This window comes from Ornithorhynchus anatinus, chromosome 21, assembly GCF_004115215.2.
Source record: "Ornithorhynchus anatinus isolate Pmale09 chromosome 21, mOrnAna1.pri.v4, whole genome shotgun sequence".
NCBI lineage: Eukaryota > Metazoa > Chordata > Mammalia > Monotremata > Ornithorhynchidae > Ornithorhynchus > Ornithorhynchus anatinus.
The window spans coordinates 21,107,125-21,131,062 of NC_041748.1; the positions used below are offsets into that span (position 1 = coordinate 21,107,125).

General features: G+C 50.7%; 1 protein-coding gene across 3 annotated transcripts in view; it reads right to left on the reverse strand.

Moving 5' to 3' along the window:
• KIAA1671 (KIAA1671 ortholog) overlaps positions 1 to 23,938 on the reverse strand; it is a 96,242-nt gene that overhangs the window by 63,320 nt on the left and 8,984 nt on the right. For 2 of the 3 annotated variants that reach the window (XM_007665515.4, XM_029048820.2), the window contains 4 exons: positions 21,982 to 23,517; positions 19,875 to 19,956; positions 15,637 to 18,486; positions 13,279 to 13,410 (listed from right to left, as the gene is read on the reverse strand). In XM_007665515.4, the coding sequence (XP_007663705.2) occupies positions 13,279 to 13,410; positions 15,637 to 18,486; positions 19,875 to 19,956; positions 21,982 to 23,477 (4,560 nt within the window). In that variant the 5' untranslated portion in view covers positions 23,478 to 23,517. Of the gene's footprint in view, positions 1 to 5,900; positions 6,184 to 13,278; positions 13,411 to 15,636; positions 18,487 to 19,874; positions 19,957 to 21,981; positions 23,518 to 23,938 lie in introns of those variants that run through there. The other variant, XM_039915137.1, reaches the window with a different exon arrangement.

The following is a 23,938-nucleotide window of genomic DNA, read 5'->3' on the forward strand; positions in this document are numbered from 1 at the left end:
TGAGAGAGACCGGACTATTGCTCGCTTCCTCCATTTGCACCGGTCAGCTTTTTGGATCTATCCCACTGCTTACAACAGTGCTTGGCACATAGTAAGCGCTTAACAGGTACCATAATTAGTAGTAGTAATGGTGTTTGTTAAGCGCTTACTATGTGCCGGGCACTATACTAAGCACTGGGGTAGACGCGAGCTAATCAGGTTGGATTCAGTCCCTAGGCCCCCAGGGGGCTCAAAGTCTTAATTCCCCTTCTGCAGATGAGGTAAGAGGCCCCGGGAAGTGAGGTGACTTGCCCAAGGTCACGCAACAGAGGAGCGGCAGAGCCGGGATTACAACCCAGGTCCTCCTGACGCCGGGGCCCGTTAGGATTTACACGAACTGTTCCTTCAGAAGATTTTATAGAGGGATCAGACCGGTTTCGGCCTTTACTGGGCCCACGTATTTCACCGAATTTTAATCCCACGTTACGATTAAAATGTTTCTTGTGGAAACCCAGACGATAAACCATCCTTTGCAGACGGAGAGTTGTTTGAGCACACAGTGCCCTCTTCTGCCTCCTCGAAAAGTTCTCTTCCCGACTGAGATCACTTGCTCAGCCAATTGCATTTACTGAGCGCTCACTGTGTGCACAGCATTGTACTAAGCGCTGAGGGGAGTACAATATAACAACAGAACAGCTTCCCTGCCCACAACAAGCTTACAGTCTAGAGGGGGCGACAGACATTAATCAATCAACACTAATCAATCCATCGATCCGATTTATCGAGCACTCACTGCGGACATTTACTTTTAACTGTATATTTATTTTAAAGCTATGTTTGCATTCTTCTTTGCAGCCACCTTGGAGAGATTCCCTTGAGAAAGTTCAAGGATGTTGCTCGTTAATGCTTAAATTCTACAAATGACATTCTTTTAAGCAGTCAGCACGGTGATGTGGATCACATGATGCTCTTTGTAAAGGCCCAAGGCTTAGCACATTGCACGCGTTCACCAAATTCCATTATTAAAAGATGTCGAATTGGGTTCAGGGACGCTGTCAAAGCTCAAATTACTGAACAGATGTCCACCTGTTATTAGTAACGATAATAATAACGGCGTTTGTTAAGTGTTGTCCACCAAGCGGGACTGTACCAAGAACTAGAGTAGTTGGAAGAGTATTAAAAAGGATACAGTCCTTGCCCCAAATGGAGCAAGACTGTAAATTCTTCATGGGGAGAGAACATGGCTACCAACTCTGCTATATTATGCTCTCCCAACCGCTTAGTACAGGACTCTGCACACGACGCTCAATAAATAGCCTCGACTGATTGATGGGGCTCACGCTCTAGGTAGGAGATAGAAGAGGTACTGAATCCCCATATAACAGATGAAGAAACCGAGGCCCAGAGAACTAAGTGACTTGCCCAAGGTCACACACAAGGTAAGTGGTGGAGCTGGGATTCGAACTCAGGATTCCCAGGCCCACCTTCTTCCCATGCTCTTAGAAGCAGCATGGTGTAGTGGATAGAGCCCGAGGCCTGGGAGTCGGAAGGTCACGGGTCCTAATCCCAGCTCTGCCACTTGTCTGCTGGGTGGCCTTGGCAAGTCACGTCACTTCACTGGGCCCCAATTACCTCATCTGTAAAATGGGGATGGAGATGGTGAGCCCCAATGGGACAGGGACTGGGTCCAATCCTATTTGCTTGTAACCACCCCAGCGCTTAGTATAGTGCCTAGAATGTAAAACTGCTTAACAAATACCATAATTATTATTATTCCCACTACACCTCTCTGTTTTTCCTATCAATCTGCTCCAAGTTATCCCAATGTAACGGAGGGACTGGTGGGGGGAGAGGGAGAAGGGGGAAAAGAGGAAGCAAGGGGAAATTCCCAACTGAAGAGAAGAACAAAATTCAGCAGGAGAATAGTTTACTTGGGGGCTCTGAGTTGTGTATGAAAATCCTGATAAAACAATCGGGTTAATAGGCAAGGAGAGACCAGCTACAGATTCCTCAAAGCCACATTCCCAGTTCAGATATGTGCAGAAGAAAACACAGATGAATAAACCGATCATTAAAAATGGGGAAATTAAAAAAATCTGGAGAAAAGATGCAATATCTTGTAACTAAATGTGGCACGGCCTGGTAGCCTGGTGGAAAGAGCCCAGGCCTGGGAGTCAGAAGGACCCAAGTGCAAATCCTGGCTCCATTTGCCTGCTGTGTGACCTTGGGGAAGTCCCTTCACTTTTCTGGGCTTCAGTTTCCTCATCTGTAAAATGGGGATTCCATGTGGGTTCTCTCTGTTAGTCCCTGACTTAGCCTTCCTTTCCTCTTCTCCCACTCTAACACAGAATAAAAACCGTGGTGTACTGTGCCTACAGACTATGGGTATTGTAAGGCCAGTAACCTCTGAAGAAAAGACCACAGGCTTCCTGGAACAGGGGCAATGTGCCTATGTATGCATAAGGCGATGTCGGAGGGAGTGTGTGCGCTTTGGGGAGTGTTTTCTACAAAAGAGAAAACAAGAACAATAATAATAATAATGGTATTTGTTAAGCCCTTTCTACGCCCCAGGCACTCTATTAAGCTCTGGGATGGATACAAGCTAGTCAGGAGGGATGCAGTCCCTGTCCCATATGAGGCTCACAGTCTTAATCCCTATTTTACAGAGGAGGGGACTGAAGCCCAGAGATGTGAAGTGACTTGCCCAAGGTCACACAACAGACAAGTGGCAGAGCCGGGATTAGAAACCTTGGCCGTCTGACTCCTGGGCTCTATCCACAAGCCATGCTGCTTCAGAAAAGAAACTGTAATAATAATAATGTTGGTATTTGTTAGGCGCTTACTATGTGCAGAGCACTGTTCTAAGCGCTGGGGGAGATACAGGGGAATCGGGTTGTCCCACGTGAGGCTCACAGTTAATCCCCATTTTACAGATGAGGTAACTGAGGCCCAGAGAAGTGAAGCGACTTGCCCAAAGTCACACAGCTGACAAGTGGCAAGCTGGGATTCAAACTCATGACCTCTGACTCCCAAGCCCGGCCTCCTTCCACTGAGCCAACTGTACCCTGGCCAAGGGGCAGAGGAAGGTTTTTCTGTGTGAGAAGAGTTAGAGAGACACAGAGAGAGAAAGAGAGAAAGTGTGTGTGTGTTTTCTATAAATGAGAAAATAAATTGTCCCGGGCCATAGGATGGAAGAGAACTCCCTCACCCCCCAACACCCCGGGTGCAGAAATATGAGAAAAAGCATCCTTGGGTCAGGAAAGAATAACAGGTTCCAGAAAGCTCCTTATGGGCAGGGAATGTGTCTGTGTCCCCTTCCAACTGCTTAGTACAGTGCTCTGCACACAGCAAGCGCTCAAAAAAATACAACTGATTTACTGATTACAGAGGCCAAATGGGAAAGAGTGGAGGGGAAGCGGTTGAGTGACAAGAGATGAGGGGAAAAGTGGGGTGAACCGTCGGAAAGCTTGGAAGGCCAAAACTGGGATCCTTTTCCCCTGATGATCACGATGAGCTTCGGGGAAGGATGGAGTTAGTGGTCGTGGGATTTACTGAACATCCACTGGGCGTGGTACAGGGTGCTAAGTGCCGGGGAGAAAGAAAAACAAGTGGCTCGTTCCCTGCCCACAAGGAATTTATATTCTAATAATAATTATAATAATTAAGGTATTTGTCAAGCACTTCACTATGTGCCAAGCACTGTTCTAACCGCTGGGGTAGATACAAGGCAATCAGTCTGGCCCACGAGGGGTTCACAGTCTTAATCCCCATTTTCCAGATGAGGTAAATGAGGCACAGAGAAGGTAAGTGGCTCGCCCAAGGTCACGCAGCAGACGATTGGCGGAGCCGGGATTAGAACCCACGTCCCCTGACTCTCAAGCCCGGGCTCTTTCCACTGAGCTACGCTGCTTCTCTCATAAGGGTGGCAGGTCTAAAAGAAAGCTTACAGACAGTGTAACCGAGAAGCAGTGTGGCTTAATGGATAGAGCCCGGGCCCGGGAGTCAGAAGGATCTGGGTTCTAATCCCGGCTCCACCACATGTCTTCTGGGTGACCATCGGCAAGTCACTTCACTTCTCCGGGCCGCAGTTACCACTTCTGCAAAATGGGGAGTAAGACCGTGAGTCCCATGCGGGTCCTGAACAGTGCCCCATCTGCCCCAGCGCTTAGAACAGTGCCTGGCACATAATAAGCGCTTAAAAAATACCCCAAAGTAATCGAGACGATGGAAGCAGCAGGCTGCAGCTTTCAAGCTGCCCCATCTATCTTTATTTATTGGCTTCATTTTGTGATGTGGTTTAGACGACAAGTTTCCTGGCTGCGGTCGGGTTTTTGAGGTAACTTCTGAGACTCTCTGCTCTGAGCGGTCAAGAAGCCCAGCAACAAGACACAGAAATAGCTGGTGGCAAACACACCGATTGGAGAAGAAGCTTAACCGCGGACCCAACGGTAACGCCGACTGTTCTCTGAATTTGCTTCAAGACCAAAAGACCCTCGGGTGCGACGGGCTCCAATTACTTCATCTGTAAAAACGGGGATTCTAATCCCAGCTCTGCCTCTTGCCCGTTCTGCGAGACCTCGGGCAAGTCACTTAACGTCTCCATAGCGCGTTCACCGTTCCCTGACACGCCGTGTCTCATCCAACTAGGCTAGAGAAGCAGCGTGGCTCAGTGGAAAGAGCGCGGGCTTGGGAGTCAGAGGTCACGGGTTCTAATCCCGGCTCCGCCGCTAGTCAGCTGTGTGACCTTGGGCAAGTCTCTTAACCACTTCTCTGTGCCTCAGTTACCTCATCTGTCAAATGGGGATTAAAAAAACTGGGAGCCCCTCGTGGGACAACCTGATCACCCAGCGCTTAAAATAGTGCTTTGCACATAGTAAGCGCTTAACAAATACCACAATTTATTTTATTTTATTTAGAGAAGCTCTTTTTAAGAGCCAAGTTGTACAGGAAGCAATCTGCAATAGTTGCCCCTCTAGACTGTAAGCTCCCTGTGGGCAGGGACTGTGTTTGTTGTTATACTGTCCTCTCCCAAGCACCTAGTACAGTGCCCTACACCCAGTAAGCGCTCAATAAATACGACTGAATGAATGATCCTTACAAAATAGGAGGAGATGAAGTTGGCTCCTCATTCTTTCAGGGCCAGAAGATAGAAATCAACACCCTTTCTGTAGCCTAAGGGAAAGCTTCATCCCACAGAGAGAAATCAGAATAATAATAATAATAATAATAATAATAATGGTATTTGTTAAGCACTTCCTATGCGTTAGGCAATGTAGATACGAGGTGATTGGGTTGGAAACAGTCCCTGTCCTCCACGGGGCTCGCGCTCTTAACCCCCATTTTACAGATGAGGTAGCCGAGGCCCGGAGGAGTGAAGCGACTTGCCCAAGGTCACACAGCAGGCAAGTGGCAGAGCCAAGACTAGAACCCAGGCCCTTCTGACTCCAGGCTCCATCCATTAAGCCACGCTGCTTCCCAAATTTGCCCCCAAATCTTCCCCTCCATGCAACGGAAAACAAATAGTCGGGTCCCAAGAGCTGAATTTCTCCTCTCACCCCTCTCAGACCAATAATAATAATAATTATGGTAATAATTATGGCATTTGTAAGGCGCTTACTATGTGCCAGGCAATGTTCTAAGTGCTGGAGTAGATACAAGATACCACCCCCAGGACTTTTATGCATCCCCCAAGAGGTCCTTGGACCTATAAAACACTTCCAAAGCACCAATGTCTAACAGATAATCTTTTGCGGCAACCCGATAAAGCACCTCCGCCTTCACCCGTCCTCCGCCGGCCAGGTTTCCCTTCACCAGGCCGACTCCGCCTTTCCGCCGACCAGACGGACGATCCGTCGGACGGCCTCCGCGGCTGACTCGGCCCTAGCGGGCCAAGGGAGTTGGAAATCGAGGGCCTCACTTACCCAGAGATAGCGCAGGGCCTTCAAAAGGTTGGGGCAGTAATAATACTCCATCTCTGAAGCCCCCAAAGGGAGGACTTCTCTCGGGGCCGGAGAAAGGCGGCGGCTCTCTTCTTCCTTCCAGGCCCGGTAAGAGTAGACCGTGAATAATTGATCGACACGGCTCGATGGAGTGGAAGTTAAGACGGGAGGCCGGCCCCTTTAAAAGCCATCGTGAGGAGCCGGTCGATCACGGAATTCTCCCCTCCATGAGCTGTGGGATTCTTCAACTGTCAAACCGTCAGAAGAGCCTTTGAAACCGACCGGTTTTTCTGAAGGACCGCTTGCTTTATGAAATCGAAAATCCCCAGGTTGGAAACGTGAGCGCTCGTGGTTTTGACGCTGCAGCCGACAGCCGGGGGGGCTGCTCCGTTGGGGGTGGGAGGCGGGGGGGTAGAGCAGGCAGGAAGGGAGGCTGTCTGCTTGGTGTGGTATTTGCTAAGCGCTCACTACGTGCCAAGCACTGGGGTAGATACGAGATCGGCAGGTCAGACCTAACCCCTTTGCCACCTGCGGTTCCCAGTCAGAGGGGAGGGAGAGTACACTTTGCACTGATCGAGAGTAATAATAATAATAATTACAGTATTTGTTAAGAGCTTACTATATGCCAAGCACAGTTCTAAGCATTGGCGGTAGACACGAGTTAATCAGGTCTGCTATTTTGCTGCTCACTACACACCTAACCCCACAGCACTTGATAATAATAATAACAATAATGGTATTTGTTAAGTGCATACAATGTACCAGGCAATCTACTAAGCGCTGTGGTGTGGCTCACAGTCTGAATCTCCATGTTACAAACGAGGTAACTGAGGCCCAGAGAGGTGAAGTGACTTACCCAAGGTCAAGCAGCAGACAAGCAGCAGAGACGGGATTAGAACCCACGTTCTTCTGACGCCCAGGCCCGGGCTCTAGCCATTAGACCACAGTGCTTCTCCACTTACGTACTTATCCTTACACGCGATCTTTTTCCAAACGCTGGACCCCACTTACTAGACTTTAAGCTCTCGAGAGCGGGGAATCGTGTCTACCAGCTCTTCCGAGTTCTCGGTACAGCGCTCTTGCACAGAGGGAGTAAGCGCTCAATAATTACGACGGATCGATGGAGATGAGGTGGAGGAAAAGGGAGGGCAAAGGAGAGAGAAGGAGGTAGACATCATCCTGGTTAGCTTATTCCCCGCAGGTGAGGGCAAGAGAAGTAGCTGAAACAACGCTCTTGTCAAGAAACACTTCCAACTCCTCTAGGAAGTTAAGGAGGAGAGAGTTCTAAGTCATCTCTAATTGTTTGGTTACAAGTTCCTCTGGAGTATTTTAAGAACTTTATTTGGCAGGCAAAGTTCATCGTAGAAAAGAAGGTGTCTAGTAACTGTTCTACTGTCCTCGCCCGAGTGCTCAGTTCAGTGCTCGGCACAAGCAAGCGCTCAATAAATACGACCGAGAGGGAAACAGCCCTCTCCGAAAAGAGGCAGAGGAGAAATAATAATAATAATAATGATGATGGTATTTGTTAAGCACGTGCCAGGCACAGTACTAAAGGCTGGGGTGGATCCAAGCAAATCGGGTTGGACACAGTCCCTGTCCCGTGTGGGGCTCACAGTCTCAATCTCCATTTTCCAGATGAGGAAACCGAGGCCCAGAGAATTGAAGTGATTTGCCCAAGGTCCCACAGCAGACAGGTGGTGGAGTCGGGGTTAGAAGATGAGGATGGCTTGCATCGCCATCATCGGTGGAGTTTATTGAGCACTTACTATTTGCAGAGCGCCGTACTATGTGCTTAGAAGATAAAACGATATAATTGGAGAAGAAGAATATGTGACCGCACTGTAGCGAGGTCAGTAAGCATTTCCAAGGTAAGTCAACGATAAATGTGCTTTGTCCCATCCATATACTCCAAGCTCTAGGAAGGCATCAGGATTCTACCGATGGTTTTTCATGAGACTGAAAGCAGATGAATTAGGTCCCTAATTCCAGACAGATAGGAAAGGGACTTTCAGGCTAATTAGGATTGTCTGCCAACGATAAAGTTACGCTGCACGGTTCAAATTAAGCCCTAAATATAGATCACCCCTGCTCGGCTTACTCAGCGGCAAGCGTTATAACTCCTGAAATTAAGATGATTCAGAGGCACGCGCTCATTTGCTTAAGCTGCTCTGCTCTAAGAACGCGCCCAACTCAGGTGGAAGAGAACCGGGGGCGTCAAGGAAGCGGGAATTTGAATCGATCCATCACACCACTGTATTTACTGAGCGCTGTGTGCGAGCACACAGGCACTCTAGACGCCAGGAACGGTACTAAGTCCTGGGGTAGATATATTAGAAGACGTGAGAAACAGGGTGGCCTAGTGGCTAGAGCCCGGGCCTGGGAGTCAGAAGGCCCTGGTTCTAATCCCGGCTCGGCCACATGTAATAATAATGTTGGTATTTGTTAAGCGCTTACTATGTGCCGAGCACTGTTCTAAGCGCTGGGGTAGACACAGGGGAATCAGGTTGTCCCACGTGGGGCTCACAGTCTTAATCCCCATTTTACAGATGAGGGAACTGAGGCACAGAGAAGTTAAGTGACTTGCCCACAGTCACACAGCTGACAAGTGGCCGAGTCACACATGTCAACTCTGTGACTTTGAGCAAGTCCCTTCACTTCTCTGGACCTCGGTTGCCTCATCTGGAAATCGGGGATTAACAGCGGGAGTCCCAAGTGGGACAGGGACTGTGTCCAACCTGATTAACTTGTATCTAGCCCAGCTCTTAGAATAGTGCTTGGCACATAGTAAGTGCTTAACAAGTACCATCATTAGTATTATTATTTTTATAAGATCATCAGTTTGGACACGGTCCACTTCCCACATGGGGGTCGCAGTCTTATCCCCAAGCGGGAGGTCACAGTGTTCATCCCCACTTGACAGAGGAGGGAACTGCGGCCCAGAGAAGTGACTCGCCCAAGGTCACAAAGCAGACAAGTGGCAGGGCTGGGATTAGAACCCAGGCCCTTCTGACTCCAAGGCCTGGGCTCTAGCCACTGGGCGACACTGCTTCTCCTGCTGGCAGGGGGGCAAAGGGGGGGAGTTGATCATCTCACAACACTTGCCAGACCCTCAATCAATCAATCAGTGGTATTTATTAAGCGCTTATTGGGTGCAGAGCACTGTACTAAGCGCTTGGTAGAGTCCAACAGAACAATATAACAGACACGATGAGCTTACAGCCTAGAGGATCTCACTGATTGATATTCTTTAAAGGGCCATGCCAGAAAGATCAGTGGACCAACCATTACGAGTTTTTTGAAAAGGATTTCAAAAAAGCTAAAGAATCCACGGTTTTGCACATTCTTTCCCAGGTGTCAAGGAAAATGCCGTCATTTCATTCACTTAGAATATGCAAATATTGAGAGAGCAGATTAAAAGGGCCTGAGATGATGAGCTTGTATCTACCCAGGCACTTAGTACTGGGCAGAGTAAATGCTTAACAAATACCCCATTAGGATGAAAAACATGGCAAGCTATCAGTAAATCCTGTTCACTGTCAAATCCACCCTGTCCCCTCAACCTGTTACCACAATAATAACAACCACTTATTCTATCTCGCCTTGATTATTTTATCATCTTCCTTGCTGACCTCCCAGCCTCCTGCCTCTTCCTACTCCAATCCATGCTCCATTCTGCTGCCTGGACCATTTTCCTTGAAAACTGTTCAGTGGTTGCCCATCCACCTCTGCATCAAACAGAAACTCCTCACCATCGGCTTTTAAAGCACTTAATCCCCTCGGCCCCTCCAACCTCATCTCGCCACTCTCTAACTCCAACCCAGCCTGCACACTCTGTTCCTCTAACGCCAACCTTCTCACCGCCGCCGACCTCTCGCCCACATCCTACCCTCCCTCCCTCTTCACACAGGACAGATAATTGCTCTCGCCCACTTCAAAGCCTTATTGAAGGCCCATCTCCTCCAAGAAGACTTCCCTAAACCTTCCTCTCCTCTTCTCCCACTCCCTTCTGCGTCACCCTAATCTGCTCCCTTCAATCATCCTCCCTCCCAGCCCCACGGCCCATATGTATATTTCTGTATATACCTATATTTATTTTTTTACGTATATTAATGTCTGTCTCCCCCTCTATGCTGTGAGCTCGTTGTGGGCAGGGAATAATAATTACTGTATTTGTTAAGCTCTTACTAGGTACCAAGCACTGTTCTAAACCCTAGGATAGAAACAAGGTAATCAGGTTGCCCCACGTGAGGCTCGCAGTCTTAATCCCCATTTTCCAGATGAGGCAACTGAGGCCAAGAGAAGTGAAGTAACTTCCTCATGGTCACACAGCAGATAAGTGGCAGAGCCGAGACTAGAACCCACATCCTCTGCCTCCCAAGCCCGGGCTCTTGCCACTAGGTCACGCCGCTTTTCAAAATGTGTCTGTCTGTTATTAGATTGTTCTCCCCCAGGCAGTTAGTGCAATGCTTTGCACACAGGACGCTCTCAATAAATACGAACGAATGACAACCTGAAAATGGGCAATTGGGCAACTGACATGCAACTAGTCCAACGTTCAGTTAACAGACAAATGCAGAGAGCAGATATGGTGTTGAAAACAAGATATTAAAATTATGATCTCCGCACACTTCAAAAAAAAAAATAAACAATCTAATTACCTCCTCTCCGCAAAAAAAGAAACCCCAAATCCCCCAAAACACACGTGACGACAGAGTGTTTCGGCCTGGAAACCCCTTTAAAATGAAGATATTTTTAAAGGAGTTCAACCTCGCCCTCTGGTGGCCATCTGCAGGCATCGCAAAGCAAACCTCGGCCTTGGGGAAAAATAAGGACTATTTACTGAGCCCTTATTGGGGGCAGAGCACTGTGCTAAGCGCTGGGGAAAAGGAGACCCCGGCCCCCGCGATCCATGCCCTTTCCACTGGGCCGTGCTGCTTCCTCACCGGTGAGGAATGGTCGCCGTTCCAGTCCTGCTCTCTTCAAGCTGATACACAAATTCGTGAAACGTTCCATATTTTTTCCTCAGCTCCGCCAAACTAACTCTCTTCCAAGCCCTACCGAGAGCTCACCTCCTCCAGGAGGCCTTCCAAGACTGAGCCCTCCCCTTCCCTCTGCTCCCCCTCCCCTCTCTGCTCTTCCCCCTTCCCCTCCCCTCAGCACTGTGCTCATCTGTATATATCATTTATCACCCTATTTATTTCGTTAATGAGGTGTACATCTCCATGGTTCTATTTATCTCGATGATGTCGTCTTGTTTTGCTTTGTCTTCTTTCGCTTTGCGGTCCGTCTCCCCCGTTTAGACCGGGAGCCCGTCACTGGGCAGATGGATGGTCTCTATCGGCTGCCGAATCGTACGTTCCGTACAGTGCTCTGCACGGAGTAAGCGCTCGATGAGTACGGTTGAATGAATGATTCTCCATTTTACGGACGGGGGAACCGAGGCCCAGAGGAAGTGAAGTGACTTGCCCAAGGTCACACAACAGACAAGAGGAGGAGCCGAGATTAAGAACTCATTACCTTCTGACTCTTAGGCCTGGGCTCTATCCACTATGCCATCCCTGTCCCCCATGGGGCTCGCAGCCAAGTATGAGGGAGGGACAGGGATAGAACCCCCACCTTGCAGTTGAAGAAAGTGAGGCCCGGAGAAGTGAAGTGACTTGATCAAGGTCCCAGAGCGGGCGAGGGGCGGAGCTGGGATTAGAACCCAGTTCCTCTGACTCCCAGGTCCCTGTTCTATTCACTAGGCCACTCTGCTTCCCTCAGGTCACGATTCGTTTCTTCGACAAGGCCACTGAATGAGCAAATATCCTGCTCAGTGGCGTGATAATCATGATGTTGGTATTTGTTAGGCGTTTTCTTTGGGTCAAACTGTTCTAAGCGCTGGGGAAGACATAAAAGAGTCAGGCTGGACACAGTCTCTGCCCTCAATGGACTCGGAATCTAAATAGGAAGGAGGACAGGTATTAGATCCCCAGAGGAGGTAACTGTGGCCCAGAGAAGCTAAGGAAATTGCCCAAGGTCACACAGCAGGCATGTACTGCCAACTGCTAGCTGTGTGACCTTGGACAAGTCACTTAGCTTCTCTAGGTCGGTTTCCTCAACTGTAATTGGGGATTCAATACTCGTTCTCCCTCCTATTTAAGACCGTGAATCCCACGTGGGACAGGAACTGTGTCCAACCTGACTCGTACCTACCCCAGCGAACAGAAGGTGTTTGGCAGCGCCTTCCAAGTACCATAAAACAAAACGACTAAGTGGCGGTCGGGATTAGAACCCAGGTCCTCCGACTCCCAGGCCTGCGCTCTTTCCACTCGGCCAAAGGGCTCTCCCGGTAGTTTCCGGCGTTCTCAGAGACTGACCTAAGAGTTACGCTAAATTATTTCACCACCACCCTGTAAGACAGAGTACCTCTTCATCCCTTTCCAGTTCCATATCCGCAAATCTGCTGGGATTCTGTGAAAGCCACCTGAATTAAAATATCCCTTCTTTCCTCCCTGAAAAGTGAAATGGGGAAGAGTGGAATGGAAGGTCTTCAAAAAAAATGAACTCCACATTCAGCCTTAAAGTTAAATGTTAAATAAGGGCAGGGGACCAAATTGAGTCATTACATTTTATGGCACCAATTTAATGTTCGATCAAAGAGCAATCGTAATATTGATCGGGCCGTGGTGACTCTCTGGAGAAGAACGTCAAACTGCAATACGACTAACGTCAAACTGCAAGACGACTGCCTCAACGACTCTTTGGTTACAAAGAATGGATGACCTGAAATCAGCCGTCTCGCTGACGTGAGAAGCAGCGTGACCCAGTGGCCTCGGCCTGGGCGTCAGCGGGACCTGGGTTCTAATCCCGTCTCCGCCACTTGTCCGCTGTGTGACCTTAGGCAAGTCGCTTCCCTTCTCTGTACCTCCGTTCCCTCATCGGTAAAATGGCAATGAAGACGGGGAGCCCCATGTGGGACGGGGACTGGGTCCATCCTTTTCCTTTGCTCATTTAGTCGTATTTATTCAGCGCTTATTGTGGGCAAAGCACTGAACTAAGCCCTTGGGAGAGGACACTACAACAACAGACACATTCGCTGCCTACCGTGAGCTCACAGTCTAGAGGGGGGCACACAGATTAATAGAAATAAATACCTTATATCCGCCCCTGCGCTCAGTACGGTGCCCGGCACACAGAAAGCACTTAAACACCACGACAAACGAACCAGGAGCCCCCCACGGCTGCCGTCGACTGTTTCCCATCCAGCGCGACCCCCAATTCGCACCTTCCCCGCCCACCCACCGGAGCCAGACGAACAAGGGCATCCGAGACCGGATGATTCTTTAGCCCGGAACAAGTAGCGCGGAAGGGAACTCACCCGAAATGGCTCCGTTTTCTTGTCCTTACAAAAACTGCGGCTTCTCCTCGGCAGCGGCAGAGGGGTGGGGTCTCTCCCAAGGGGTCTGCCCGGACGAGGCCTCGACCTCTGTCTTTCCAAGTCCTGGGGCGCCTGAGTTCCAGAAGACGGGAAACGGTTTGGAAAATTCTCGCTTGAGCCAATTAGAGACCACGCGATTTAGGCTGACGCTGAGGTCCGACGTCAAAGCCATCGAACGAACTATCCACGGCATTTAATAATAATGTTGGTATTTGTTACGCGCTTACTATGTGCAGAGCACTGTTCTAAGCGCTGGGGGATACGAGGTGATCAGGTTGTCTCACGTGGGGCTCACAGTTTTAATCCCCGTTTTACAGATGAGGTAACTGAGGCACAGAGAAGTTAAGTGACTTGCCCAGAGTCACACAGCTGACAATTTACTGAGTGCTTACTGTGTGCAAAGCGCTGTACTAAGCGCTAGGGAGGGGACGATAAGAATTTGTAGACACGTTCCCTGCCCGTAATGAGCTGACAGTCTAGAGGGGAAACTTAGACTGAGATTTCCACAGAAGTGGGGTATTATTCGATAGTATTTATTGAGCACCTACTGTGTGCAAAGCACTATACTAAGCGCTTGGGAGAATACAACAAAATGACATCACAAACACACTCCCTGCCCCCAACGAGTTTACAGTCTAGAGGGGGAGGTAGACGTTAATATAATTAAATAAATTAGAAGTCATTGCTTAGCACAGAATGCGGACTGTTCGTTAATTCTGCCTAGTCCAGTTGTCCGAAAAGCAGCATGGACTAGTGGATAGAGCACAGGCCTGGGACTGATAAGGGGACCCGAGTTCTAATTCTGACACCGCCACTCGTCTGCCGTGTGACCTCGGGCGAGCCGCCTCACTTCTCTGGACCTCGGTTCCCTCAGCTTTAAAATGAGGATTTTAGAATGAGCCCCAAGGACGGTGTTCTACCTGATTAGCTCATATCTACCCCAACGTTTAGTACAGTGCCTGGCCCAGAGAAAGGCCTTAACAATATTTTAAAAAATCCATTTTTATGTTCACACCTTGGTTGGAGCATAAGTTCCTCGTAGCCAGGGATGTTTCATTTCTTCATTCTGTACTTCCCAGGTACCAAGTAGAGTGCTCCATTCCAAGGGGACACCCAGTAAATACTACTAAAAATATTTTTTCAAAATTAATATTTTAATATTTTTAAACGTTATGGAGCGACCATTCTATGCACAGCACTGTACCAAGAACTCTGGAGTATAAAAGAGTTATAAAACGCTTACTGGCAGAGATCGTATCTCCTAACGTTACTGTGCTCTCCCAAGCACTTAACACAGTGCTCTGTGCAGAGAAAGTGCTTGATAAATGTAAGGAAGCGAAATGGCCTCGTGGAAAGAATAACGGGCCTGGGAGTCGGGGGACCTGGGTTCTAATTCCGGCTCCGCCACTGGTCTGTTGTGTGACGTTAGGCAAGTCTCTTTACTTCTCTGGGTCTCGGTTTCCTCGATGTGGCCAGGGGATGTGTCAGTTTATTGTTCCATTGGACTCTCCCAAGTGCTTAGTACAGTGCTCTGTGCTCGATAAATACAATGGAATGAATGAATGAATGAAATGTATTAAATCCCAATCCCTCCTACTTGGTTGGACTGTAAACCCCGTGTGGGACAGGGACTGTGTGCCCAACCTGATGATCTTGTATCTCCCCCAACGCCTAGCACAGTACTTGGCACGGAACAAGCGCTTAATAAGTGAAATTATTATTATTATTGTTACTATTATTATCGGGAGAAATGATCCCTGCCCTAAATGACCTTACCTCATCTGTAAAATGGGGATTGACACTGCGAGCCCCACCTGGGACAGGGACTGTGTCCAACCTGATCTGCTTGTAAACACCCCAACGCTTAGTACAGTAAATAACTAAATAACGTATGGAGCTTTGGTAATTGCAAAAAAAGTGTCACATCAAAACACAGAAGTAGCAGGGCATAGTGGCTACAGCACGGGCCTGGGAATCAGAAGGTCATGAGTTCTAATCCTGGATCCGGCATTTATCTGCTGGGTGACCTGGGGCAAGTCACTTCACTTCTCTGTGCCTCGTTTACCTCATCTGAAAATGGGGATTGAGACTGTGAGCCCTACTGGGTCCAGGGATTGTGTCCAACCGGATTTGCCTGCATCCACCCTAGCGCTAAGAACAGCGCCTGGCATATAGTAAGTGCTTAACAAATGCCACCATTATTGTCATCACTATTAACGTTACAGTGCCTGGCACGTAATAAGCCCTTAACAAATACCATAATTATCATTATTATGATGATTGTTATTTAGAGCATACCTTTTTCTCCTCGCCAGGCTCCAATTCCCGAAGAGACGGCCCTCTTCTTGCCAGCTGATTTTCAGAACTTTCCTCGGGGAGGCTCAGCCGGCAATTCTGTGGACCCCGTCTTCCCCTGGCTTCCTGCTTGAGAGAGAGCTCCTCTCTGATCTTCCAGGGGGGACCCATCTCCGAGTAAGTGCGCTTGATCTCCGAGGGCAAGGCTTCCGGATCGATCCCACAGTCGCTCCACCTGGCTTTATTCCGCCCGTGGGTGGAACTCTCCCCATCTTTCTTCCGCACCGTCCGCCTACCGGGAACCTCTTCGGAAGCCGCCGCCGTCCCCGGGTCCCGCCTGGGTTCCCGCTGGGAGCCCCGGCCTTCCGGCCCCTGTTGTCTTCCCGACCCGGGGGTCTCTTTCTCCACTCCCCCGGTCATCGGGGGACCGTCCCCACGATCCGTCGCGTCCGCGGGCCGACCGGAGAGCGAAGACGGATGACTTCCCCGTGGATCCTGGGAGTTCCGCCCGCCGGCGTCTCGGCCGGGAGACTCCGCCGGGCACTTGGCGGATTCCGGCGGGGGGTGCGCTATCGTCAAGCTTCCCGGTCGCCGACGGGGCGGGGAGAGACCGTGCGATCTCCTGGGATGAGAAGGATCCCGGGATTCTTTCCGATCCGTCCAGCCGGACTTCGGAGGCATCTTCTCAGCGACCCTCCCGCGGTCCGGCCTCTCCCGCCGGGACCCACCCCGCTCCGAAGTCGGGGGGTCGCGTTCTTCTTGACGGGCCTGACCTCTCCCGCGTCCGTCCTTGTACTCCACCATCAGGGCGTCGATATCGAGAATATGGTGCTTGAACCCGTCTCCCCGCTCCCTGCCGAGCGCGTCCTCATTGACTCCGTCCCGCTTCTTTCCGGTTATCGTGTCGCTCTCTTTGCAGGGACTCTTAAAGCGCGGGGTGGATGCCGGGATGTGACGGGAAGACCCTCGGCGTCCGCTGCCTTTCGGATCGTCCCGGGGGTTACTGGAATTCTCCGGCCGGCCCCTGAACAACAAAGCGTCAACGTCGATCACCCTTCCATCGAAACCGGAAGACCGAGGGCTTTGGCTACCGGACCGCCTCTTCTCATCCTCGGGAAGCGGCGACTGTTCAGGAGGTTTATTATGTTTCAACAGGTTTAAATTATCCCTCCGCAAGTTCTTGCTATCGATGGCCCCGGGAGAACTTCCCCGGGAGGCGGAGGGCAGATTGGTCGACGGGTGCGGAGACGGAGAGTTGAGGTTTCCGCTGGAATTATCGGTGGGATTCGAATTAACCGGCGGGTCTTTGCCCAGCGAAAAAAGCTGTCTGCTTTCACCACCTGAGCTGGAAGTGCTCTTTTCTCTTCTATCTTCCGGGACACGGGAAACAGAGGGGACGGTTTTTGACGGTCTGTCGCTCGGTTCCCGAGAAGCAACCAGGGTGGTCTCCTTCGAATCTCCACCGCCTTGAAGGTGTTGACTTTTCCTTCTCACCTCCTCGTCATCGGTTTGCAAGAGCTCACCCCTCCTCTCGAGCCTTCTCGAACGTTCCGACAGGCCGAACTCATCCAACCTCAGATGGACGGGTAACGTCCTCCGCCGCCATCTTTCCACCCCTTTCCCCTCGCTCTCCCGGGGCTTCCTGACTCTCTGGTCGGCCTCCCGGAACCGGCTCTGCTCGCCGGTGTGGGGCGCGGCATTTTTCGGGGGGTCGATTTTGAGGCTCAAGGAATCTCCTTCCTCGGCTCCACGGTCTGTCCTAGGGTGTAGATCCGCTGAGGATGGATAGAGCTGGTCTCCTTTTTCCGCTGATGACCGACCGCCTGCTTTCTTTCCTTGAGCCGAAACTCCCTCCGGACCCACGGCAGGGCTCGTGTCACAGGCCAAGGCCCGGACGGCTTGAACTACAAAGTTCTCGGGAACACGGGTCGGACTTTCGTTCTTCCTCCTCGAGCTCCGGACGTGCCACGTCGTCCCCGTCTCTCTGGCGGTGGTTCCCTCGTCCCGGCTTCTGGCGTGTGAGGGCTCGGGCCCGCGTCCGTGTGGGACTGGGTCGCCACCGGACTCGACTTTGGCTTCTCCGAAGCCAGGCCCGGACGCTTCCGGCCTATCTCTGACTGGGGAAGCCAGGACGGGAGCTCGGAAAGAGCCCGTCTGACCACCTGGCTTCTTCTGCAGACCGTGGTTGAGGTATCTCTCCCACACGGAAGCCCGGTGCTCTCGGCTCCGACCTGTCGCCGCCTCCTCTTTCGGGACCTCGTTCCCGGGAACGATGTCACGCCTCGGCCCGCACTCTTGGCCAACGGGGCGATTTTCGCTGGGAAGGAGCGTGGGCTTCTTCCATCCGTCGCTCGCCCGATCGTCGGCCGGGAAGAGTTTCTGCTCTTCGTTCAACGGAGCTGCGGATGGGACGGAGACCCGACCTCTGAACCCCCGGGGGCCTTCGGCTCCGCCTTCCCTTTTGTCCCCCGGCTCACATCCTCTCTCACGGCCGAAGCCCGTCGCCGCCGAGGCCTCGTCAGAGAGTCTGCCGGAAAGCTTCGCTGCGGGCTCAGTCGTTCCGGGCCGATCCCCGACGTGGCACCTTTGCACGTGATGTTCAAACACCGTTGCCCTAACGGTTCGACAGTTTTCCTCTTCTTCCGACGGAGAGGGTCTTGACTTGTCTTCGGCATTTCGCTCCTTCCCCGGGGCACTTTGGGTCTGAAGAGAGGAACCTGTTCCTTCTCTGAAGGAGCTTCCCTTCCTCTCGATCTGCCCGGCCTTGTCCGATCTTCTCACTGACTTCCTCTGGTTGCCTGAAGCGAAGACGTCGTCCAAGTCTGTTTCGGGCCAAGGATGTCCATCTTTAGGCTAAAACAGAAAAGTCAGCCATGAGGGATGGGAAAATAAAGACAAGTGGTGGTGAATTTAACAAGAAGCAAAAATGACATGGGGCTTTGGTTTAGGACGTGCATTCAATGGAAGGCTGCGGGTCTTCTATAATAAAAATGGTATTTGTTAAGTGCTTCCTATTGGCAAGCACCATGGGAGATTTGCTAGTTTCTACCCAAGTATTTAGTTCAGGGTCTCGCCCAAAGTGAGCATTTAACAAATACCATAAAAAGGAGCTTCCACTCCATCAAGTGGAATAATGTAATACAGGAATCAGAGTAGCCTAATGGAAAGAGCCCGGGCCTGGGAGTCAAAAGCCCTGATTTCCAATCCCGGTTTCACCACTTTGCTGTGAGACTTTAGGCAAATCACTTCACTTCTCTGGGCCTCAGTTACCTCGTCTATACGGTGGAGATTAAGACTGAGAGCCCCATGTAGGACATGGATTGTGTCCAATCCAATTTGGTTGTCTCCACCCCAGTGCTTACTACAGTGCCTGGCACAAGGGAAGTCCTTAAATACCACAATTATTATTATTATTATTATTATTAGAAGCAACATGGCCTAGTGGAATGAGCCCAGGCCTGGGAGTCAGAGGACTTGGGTTCTGATCCCAGATCTGCCACATGTCTGCTGTGGGATCTAGGCCAAGTCATTTCACTTCTCTGTATCTCATTTCCCTCATCTATAAAATGGGGATGAAGACTGTGAGCCCCATGTGGGACAGGGACTATGTCCAACCTAAGTACCCTGTATCTACCCCAGCACTTAGAACAGTGCCTGATACATAGTAAGCGCTTAACAAACACAATTATTATTAGGATCAGGGACTCGTATAGGATGATGATGGTATTTGTTAAGCGCTTACTATGCGTCAACCACTTGTCTAAGCACTGAAGCACAAGCAGCCAGTAATAACAATAATAATGATGGTATTTGTTAAGCGCTTACTATGTGCCAAGCACTCTTCTAAGCGCTGGGGTAGATACAAGGTGATCAGGTTGTCCCGCCTGGGGCTCACAGTCTCAATTTCCATTTTACAAATGAGGTAACTGAGGCACAGAGAAGCTAAGAGCCTTGCCCAAGGTCACACAACAGACAAGTGGCAGATACAGGATTAGAACCCACGACCTCTGACTCCCAAGTCTGTGCTCTTGCCACTAGGCCATGCTGCTTCTCTTCCTTCACCAGCCGGGGCTCCGGGCACCGGCCTTCCAGAGTCGGGGGGAAAGGCGGCCCGTCGGGAAGGCTTGGCCTACACCCTCTTTGCTACGCACGAGGAGGTCCTCAAAGGTCAATCCGAGACCTGACGCCGAAAGGAGAATTGCAGAGGAATTCGGAGACAAAGCACGATACTGGTTCCTCACCTTTCCTTGAGGTTCTTTAGGAGAATTCGGCTCAGCAGATGGCTCCCATCTCCCTTCGCTGCCTGGAGCCGGACTTGAAAACCTAACGAACAGAACAACAGTGGCATTCGTTCGGTGTTGACTAATGATAACCGCGGTATCGGATAAGTGCTTACTATGTGCCAGGCACTGTACTAAGCGCTGGGGTAGGTACAAGGTAGTCAGGTTGGCTACAGTTCCCGTCCCACATAGGGCTCACAGTCTTCAGCCCTGTTTTTCAGATGAGGTGACCGAGGCACAGAGAAGTGAAATTAAAGTGACTTGCCCCCGTCATACAGCAGACAACTGGTGGAGCCGGGATTAGAACCCTGGTCCTTCTGACTCCCAGGCCGCCGGGCTCTAGCCACTCGGCCACGCTGCTCGACTATAGGCCAAGCGTTGCACTCGAGTGCGATGATCATTCCCTGTTCTACCTGGGGTTCGCAGCCTAAGCCGAGGGGGGGAGGCAGATATTTAATTCCCATTTGACAAATGAGGAAACTGAGGCACAGAGAGGTTAGGTGACTTGCCCGAGATCACACAGCGGGGAAGCAGTGATTTCCAATTTGGGTCTGCTAATGCCCAGAGACTCGGGTTCTTTCCATAAATAGAAAGAGCCATTTAACCGGGGCTATTTTTTTATGGTATTTGTTCAGCGCTTACTTAGAGAAGCAGCGTCGCTCAGTGGAAAGAGCCCGGGCTTGGGAGTCGGAGGTCATGGGTTCAAATCCCAGCTCAGCCGCTTTTCAGCTGTGTGACTTTGGGCAAATCACTTCTCGGTGCCTCGGTTATCCCATCTGTAAAATGGGGGTAGAGACTGTGAACCCCACGTGGGACAACCTGATCACCTTGCATTCTCCCCAGGGCTTAGAACAGTGCTTTGCACAGAGTAAGCGCTTAACAAATGCTATCATTATTATTAAGTGTCAAACAGCGTTCTAAGCGACGGGGTCGGTACAAGTTAATTAGGTTGGACACAGTTTCTGTCCCACACGTCTCACAGTATAAGTAATTAAAATAATAAGGAGGGTTTCTGTCAAGCGCTTACTGTGCGCCAAGAACTGCACTAAGCGCTGGGATTGGTACAAGATAATTGGGTTGGACACAGTCCCTGTCCCACAGAGGGCTCACGATCTTAATCCCCATTTTACAGATGAGGTCACTGAGGCCCGGAGAAGTGAAGTGACTTGCCCAGGGTCACCCAGCAGACATGTGGTGGAGCCGGGATTAGAACCCTTGACCTTCTGACTCCCAGGCCTGGGCTCTAGCCACTGTGCCATGCTGCTTCTCAAAAAAGAGTCGGAGCACCTAAAATGCTTGCTATGTGACCTTGGGCAAATCACTTCACTTGCCTGTGCCTCATTTGCCTCATCTGTAAACAGGGATTCATTCTTTCATTCAATAGTATTTATTGAGTACTTACTATGTGCACAGCACTGTACTAAGCGCTTGGAATGTACAATTCGGCAACAGATAGAGACAATCCCTGCCCAATGACGGGCTCACAGTCTAATCTACTCCCTCCTATTTTGACTCTGAGCCCCTTGCAGGGCAGGGCCCATGAACAGTAAGTGCTCAATAAACAGGACTGGGACCTACCGCAGTGTTTAAAGACTGCTTGTCCCGTAGTAAGCTCTTAAATACCATTTTTTTAAAAAGGATGATAGAATGTTTTGAGCCTCGTAAAGACAAAAGAAATCAACATCTGACCTAGAGTTTAAAAAATATTAAGAACGTCAGAAATTGACATAAGGAGATTTGGGGGATATAAATGTGGTATTTAGGAACATTTGGGAAGCAGCACGACCTAGTGGAAAGACTCCAGGTCTGAGAGTCAGAGGACCTGGGTTCTAATCCCCGCTCTGCCACTTGCCTGCTGGGTGACCTTGGGCACGTCACAGGATTTCTCTGAGCCTCAGTTTCCTCGTCGGCAAAATGAAAATTAATTCCTACTTCCTCCTACTTGAGACCGTGGGCCCCAAGTAGGACAGGGACTGTGTCAACCTGATGACCTTCGACCTACCCCAGCACTCGGTAGAGAAAGCGCTTAATAAATATCACAGTTATTACCGACGAGAAGGGTACTTACACCTTAGTTAAATCGGAAGACAGTGGCCTCGGAGGAAATGGCTGCCAGAGACCCCTTCCCGGGATATCTTGGCCGTCTTTTTTCCAACCTTTGCTACTGTCCTGAACGTTCCCGGTCTTGTTATCCTTCTCAACGGAGGAGGGAGGTGGAGGTTCAATCCCGGAAGGGGAGAAGCGGTTCTCTGAGCCAAACCAACTGATGTGCTTCTTGACGTTACCCTTGGCCCACTCGGTTGGCGGGGAAGTGTCGGGGAGATGGGTCCTTTCCGACGACTTCTCCCTTGGCCTCCCTTCCTCCTTGGGCATCTCCTTTCCATCGTCCCCACTTCCGTCTGCCTTACGTGATAGAATCGAAGGGCCCGTCTCCTTGTTTTGTCCGTTTTCCACCTTGGTGGGATTTTCCCTAGGGGGCCACTGGATCTTAGATGAGATCTCGGCCAAAGTTCCGGAGCCGAGCGAGTCGGCGTGTTTCAGGGGAGCTGTCTGCTTCCGCTCCCTGATTCTGTTTTGGACATCGAGAAAATCGGGCTCGTGAGCCCCTCCTCTGCAGTCGGAAGGGGTGGGATCTCCCGTCGCGGACCGTGATTCCTCGGCTTTCCGTTCTAAAACAGGGCGTTCTCGACGCTGGTCTGTATCAGCGGGGTTGTTTGAGGGTCCCTTTTCTCTGCTCTCACCCCAGAGGCTACTTATCTTGGGGGGAACGCTTTTATTTTCAAATTTGGCTGTAAGATCCACGGAGAGAGGCCTAGGTTTTCTGATGCACGGTTTCTCCGGAGTGGCAGGTGGAGAGTTTTCTCCCGAGGCGGCCGAACCGTTCTCATTTCGATCTTGAATGGACTCCAGAAAGATGGCGGACACGGGCCTCCTCTTGGGCCTTAACTGTACCTTGGGAGTCGAGTCAGCTTTGTCGGTGTCCCTTCGCTGGCAGTCCAGGAGGGTTCGAGAGGCGTGGTTTTCTCGGGGATCCTGCTCGACCCCCGTCCCGGGAGATCTCTGGGTGACTTGCTTTGGATCGGAAGAGAGAGACGTCTGTCGGCAGAGAGCGCCGGGAGGTTTCCGGGAATGTAATCCCAGATCGGTCGTCCCCCGGGGCTCCGGGGACGGTGGCACCTCTCTAAAGGAAGTGGCTCCATCTTGTCTAAGCTCCTCGGCGGTCAGCGTCGTCCGCTCCCCGGGTTTCTCGATGCTGGCCGCGGCAAAAACGATCACCGTGTTTGGACCTGCTTGAGGGTAGAGGGTCTTGGTGGAGAAGGTCGCGTTTTGGCTCAGACGCTCATCTTTGGCTGCGTTTTGTTCCACTAGGGAAGGCATATTGTCATCTTGGGCCTTGTCCTCTCTATCGCTCTCCGCTGCGGGGCCGGGCCAGCGGCCTCCCCACGTCCCATGGCTGCCCTTCAGGGATGTGATGGGAAATTTCACATTGGCGAAACTCTCTGAAGACGCGTCTTTGGAAAAGGGTTTGGGGGAGAGTCTGGGCCTTGAGCTTCCTGTAGACATGGCCGTGGGCTCAGAAGACTCCCAGGGCCGCTACTGTCTCCTGAAATCAGGGCAGAATCAATCAATCAATCAATCAATCAATCAGTCAATTGTATTTATTGAGCGCTTACTGTGTGCGGAACTTTGTACTAAGTGACGGGGAGAGTACAAATATAATAAAATAACAGACACGTTCCCTGCCCAAAATGAGAATTCAGGCTATGGGGGAGAGAGACATTAATAGGAATAAATGACAGATATGGACATAAGGGCTGAGGGGCCGGAAGGGGGGATGAATACAGGGAGCAAGTCAGAGTGACAAAGGAGGGGGTGAAAGAAAAGTAATAATAATAAGGATGGTATTTGTTAAGCGCTTACTATGTGCCAAGCACTGTTCTAAGCGCTGGGCGAGATCCAAAGTCATCAGATTGTCCCACGTGGGGCTCACCGTTTTACTCCCCATTTTACAGAGGAGGTAACTG